At 41.3% G+C, this 4802-nt stretch overlaps 1 protein-coding gene across 2 annotated transcripts; it reads right to left on the bottom strand.

Annotated features, from left to right (window-relative positions):
• Positions 1 to 393: 393 nt before the first annotated feature.
• Positions 394 to 4802, bottom strand: rpp25l (ribonuclease P/MRP 25 subunit-like). Of its 2 annotated transcripts, XM_034149555.1 has the most exons (3): positions 4731 to 4802; positions 1381 to 1581; positions 394 to 1320 (listed from the first exon to the last, which is right to left on the bottom strand). In XM_034149555.1, exons 2-3 carry the CDS (start codon positions 1579 to 1581, stop codon positions 844 to 846), a joined length of 678 nt encoding a protein of 225 aa, XP_034005446.1. In that variant the 5' UTR covers positions 4731 to 4802; the 3' UTR covers positions 394 to 843. The 2 variants fall into 2 exon arrangements, with proteins under 2 accessions (XP_034005446.1, XP_034005445.1); XM_034149554.1 differs by having other exon boundaries at positions 394 to 1581.

Below are 4802 nucleotides of genomic sequence, written 5' to 3'. Positions count from 1 at the left end.
TCTCAGAGTCCAAAGTGTCTCAGAGTCCAAAGTGTCTCAGAGTCCAAAGTGTCTCAGAGTCCAGAGTGTCTCAGAGTCCAGAGTGTCTCAGAGTCCAGAGTGTCTCAGAGTCCAAAGTGTCTCAGAGTCCAAAGTGTCTCAGAGTCCAGAGTGTCTCAGAGTCCAAAGTGTCTCAGAGTCCAAAGTGTCTCAGAGTCCAGAGTGTCTCAGAGTCCAAAGTGTCTCAGAGTCCAGAGTGTCTCAGAGTGTCTCAGAGTCCAGAGTGTCTCAGAGTCCAAAGTGTCTCAGAGTCCAGAGTGTCTCAGAGTCCAAAGTGTCTCAGAGTCCAGAGTGTCTCAGAGTGTCTCAGAGTCCAAAGTGTCTGAGAGTCCAGAGTGTCTCAGAGTCCAGAATGTCTCAGAGTCCAAAGTGTCTCAGAGTCCAAAGTGTCTCAGAGTCCAGAGTGTCTCAGAGTCCAAAGTGTCTCAGAGTCCAGAGTGTCTCAGAGTCCAAAGTGTCTCAGAGTCCAGAGTGTCTCAGAGTCCAGAGTGTCTCAGAGTCCAGAGTGTCTCAGAGTCCAGAGTGTCTCAGAGTCCAGAGTGTCTCAGAGTCCAAAGTGTCTCAGAGTCCAAAGATCTTCACTTATTATGATAGAAAGCGGAGGAAGCAGCAAAGAGAGGCTGGAAGTGAATATAATAATCTGCACGTTTGCACCCGTCGGCCACCTCAGTATTGATTTTTCAAAATAGACTATATATATATATGGAACACAAATCAACACTGATAGGCTTTGGAAACGAACTCCATATTTATCATTTTCTGTCCACCAGTCTGTTAAAGATGAACTCGATCCTTCAGATTCCTCTACGAGCGTCCAGTCTGACGGCCCCTCCCTCCTCCTCCTCTCTCTCCTCCTCCTCTTCCTCCTCCTCCTCCTCTTACCCCTCCTCCTCTCTCTCCTCCTCTCTCTCCCTTCTTCCTCTTGTGTCCCTGCTTCTGTCCGTCCCCCCCCTGGCCCTCAGGAGCCCACAGGGCGTCGTAGCGTCCGGGCGCCTGGTACCCGGGCAGGCTGTGGTCCAGCGGCTCCCTGGAGAGCAGGATCCAGAGGCTGGGCTGCTTCCTGCTGACGGTGAGGGGCTCCAGGCCGGCTGCGGGCTCCAGAGGCTCCCAGACCTCCTCCAGCGAGCCGAACTGCAGCCGGGTCAGCTGGTGCAGCCGGCCCACGCGCCGCTTCAGGATCTCTGCGCATGAGATGGCTTTGGACACGCCCTTTCCACTCGCCGTGAACACGATGTGAGTGCAGAGCGGCTGTCCCGAAGCTTCCTGTCGTCCCGAAGCTTCCTGTTGTACTTCTTTACGTCCTTGAGCTTCCTGTCGTCCTTCCTGACGTCCCGGAGCTTCCTCTCCTCCTTCCTCAGGTCCGGGTCGCTTCTCCTTCTCCGCCGCTCGGGGTCTGGCCTCCATGCGGCTCTGGCAGAAGCGCAGCAGGTTTCGGATCTTGCTGCCGTCTTTGACTCGGACCTCCGGCGTGTCGGGGGGCAGATCGAGGAACGGACAGACGGACGGATGCTCCAGCGTCCGAGCTTTAGCGTAGTTCTCCATCTGCAGAAACACAGGCATTATTAGACTCAACTAAATAAGAGACAGAGAGCTGCTCCCCTTACATACTGGGAGTCTGCTTTGAAATGAAGTAGTAAATATTAAACGTTGTACAATTTACGCTTTTTCTGTGAAATCATTTACAATCTGTTAACAGTACTAGCTTCTTCTATAACTTGATGTGGTCACTTTTTGTGGTCTTTGGTTAATTATCTAATTCAGAGTACTCACATCTTGTACTTTAGTAAAAGTAGAAGTACTCAGATCTTGTACTTTAGTAAAAGTAGAAGTACTCACATCTTGTACTTTAGTAAAAGTAGAAGTACTCAGATCTTGTGCTTTAGTAAAAGTAGAAGTACTCAGATCTTGTGCTTTAGTAAAAGTAGAAGTACTCAGATCTTGTTCTTGAGTAAAAGTAGAAGTACTCAGATCTTGTACTTGAGTAAAAGTAGAAGTACTCAGATCTTGTGCTTTAGTAAAAGTAGAAGTACTCAGATCTTGTGCTTTAGTAAAAGTAGAAGTACTCAGATCTTGTTCTTGAGTAAAAGTAGAAGTACTCAGATCTTGTACTTGAGTAAAAGTAGAAGTACTCAGATCTTGTACTTGAGTAAAAGTAGAAGTACTCAGATCTTGTACTTGAGTAAAAGTAGAAGTACTCAGATCTTGTGCTTTAGTAAAAGTAGACGTACTCAGATCTTGTGCTTTAGTAAAAGTAGAAGTACTCAGATCTTGTGCTTTAGTAAAAGTAGAAGTACTCAGATCTTGTGCTTTAGTAAAAGTAGAAGTACTCAGATCTTGTACTTGAGTAAAAGTAGAAGTACTCAGATCTTGTGCTTTAGTAAAAGTAGAAGTACTCAGATCTTGTGCTTTAGTAAAAGTAGAAGTACTCAGATCTTGTACTTGAGTAAAAGTAGAAGTACTCAGATCTTGTGCTTTAGTAAAAGTAGAAGTACTCAGATCTTGTGCTTTAGTAAAAGTAGAAGTACTCAGATCTTGTTCTTGAGTAAAAGTAGAAGTACTCAGATCTTGTACTTGAGTAAAAGTAGAAGTACTCAGATCTTGTACTTGAGTAAAAGTAGAAGTACTCAGATCTTGTGCTTGAGTGAAAGTAGAAGTACTCAGATATTGTACTTGAGTAAAGTAGAAGTACTCAGATCTTGTGCTTGAGTAAAGTAGAAGTACTCAGATCTTGTACTTGAGTAAAAGTAGAAGTACTCAGATCGTGTACTTGAGTAAAAGTAGAAGTACTCAGATCTTGTACTTGAGTAAAAGTAGAAGTACTCAGATCTTGTTCTTGAGTAAAAGTAGAAGTACTCAGATCTTGTGCTTGAGTAAAAGTAGAAGTACTCAGATCTTGTGCTTGAGTAAAAGTAGAAGTACTCACATCTTGTACTTTAGTAAAAGTAGAAGTACTCAGATCTTGTGCTTTAGTAAAAGTAGAAGTACTCAGATCTTGTGCTTTAGTAAAAGTAGAAGTACTCAGATCTTGTTCTTGAGTAAAAGTAGAAGTACTCAGATCTTGTACTTGAGTAAAAGTAGAAGTACTCAGATCTTGTACTTGAGTAAAAGTAGAAGTACTCAGATATTGTACTTGAGTAAAAGTAGAAGTACTCAGATCTTGTGCTTTAGTAAAAGTAGAAGTACTCAGATCTTGTGCTTTAGTAAAAGTAGAAGTACTCAGATCTTGTGCTTTAGTAAAAGTAGAAGTACTCAGATCTTGTACTTGAGTAAAAGTAGAAGTACTCAGATCTTGTGCTTTAGTAAAAGTAGAAGTACTCAGATCTTGTGCTTTAGTAAAAGTAGAAGTACTCAGATCTTGTACTTGAGTAAAAGTAGAAGTACTCAGATCTTGTGCTTTAGTAAAAGTAGAAGTACTCAGATCTTGTGCTTTAGTAAAAGTAGAAGTACTCAGATCTTGTTCTTGAGTAAAAGTAGAAGTACTCAGATCTTGTACTTGAGTAAAAGTAGAAGTACTCAGATCTTGTACTTGAGTAAAAGTAGAAGTACTCAGATCTTGTGCTTGAGTGAAAGTAGAAGTACTCAGATATTGTACTTGAGTAAAAGTAGAAGTACTCAGATCTTGTGCTTGAGTAAAGTAGAAGTACTCAGATCTTGTACTTGAGTAAAAGTAGAAGTACTCAGATCGTGTACTTGAGTAAAAGTAGAAGTACTCAGATCTTGTACTTGAGTAAAAGTAGAAGTACTCAGATCTTGTTCTTGAGTAAAAGTAGAAGTACTCAGATCTTGTGCTTGAGTAAAAGTAGAAGTACTCAGATCTTGTGCTTGAGTAAAAGTAGAAGTACTCAGATCTTGTGCTTGAGTAAAAGTAGAAGTACTCAGATCTTGTGCTTGAGTAAAAGTAGAAGTACTCAGATCTTGTGCTTGAGTAAAAGTAGAAGTACTCAGATCTTGTGCTTGAGTAAAAGTAGAAGTACCAGAGTGTAGGAATACTCTGTTACAGTGAAAGTACTGCATTCAAAATGTTCCTCAAGTGAAAGTAGAAAAGTATTATCATCAAAATATAGTGAAAGTAGCGACAGTAAAAGTAGTCATTGTGCAGATTGGTCCATTTCAGAATAATATATATGATATGTTTTATAATGATTGATCATGAAAGTGTTCTCAAAGCTGGTAAAGGTGCAGCTAGTTTGAATGACTTTGTATACTGCAGGGTAGCTTGTGGATTTACTCCAGGTGGAACTAAAGTCTGATTTAACACTTGATTTGATTTCACATCATTCATCCACATCTGTAAAGTTACTAAAGGTATTAAATACATGTAGTGGAGTTAGTAGAAGTACCGAGTAGCATAACATGGAAATACTAAAGTAAAGTACAAGTATCCCAGAATAATTAAGTACAGTACTTGAGTAAATGTACTTAGTTACTTTACACCACTGATTACAGGCGTTAGTGTTGAAGCTCTGCACGCGTTACTCTAATAAAGTATCGTATTCTGACACGAGTTGTAATGAAGAACAAACAGCAAACAGCAAACGTGTTATTAGCTTTGTTAGCTGATGCCGCTAAGCTACATGCTAACAGACTCAGTTTCACGGAAATGTGCAGACTGCAAGAACACCAGAGATAAACGGTCTGTTCTCTGATATAAGATCACATTGAATGTATGAGTTATACGTTGATAATATCACCTGGTTGTTGTTGTTTGTCCGCTAAACTTTACCCATGTTTACTGAAACACTTCACCCTGCCGTATGGAAGGA

The sequence above is a fragment of the Trematomus bernacchii genome, unplaced genomic scaffold (genome assembly GCF_902827165.1).
Source record: "Trematomus bernacchii unplaced genomic scaffold, fTreBer1.1, whole genome shotgun sequence".
Classification (NCBI taxonomy): Eukaryota; Metazoa; Chordata; class Actinopteri; order Perciformes; family Nototheniidae; genus Trematomus; species Trematomus bernacchii.
The sequence above is the reverse complement of the archived record's forward strand: the minus strand, read 5'-3'. Positions and strand labels throughout refer to the sequence as shown.

What these genes read in the sequence shown, in the direction of transcription:
- rpp25l (XM_034149554.1), bottom strand. Translation starts at nt 1,581, where the DNA reads ATGGAGAACTACGCTAAAGCTCGGACGCTGGAGCATCCGTCCGTCTGT.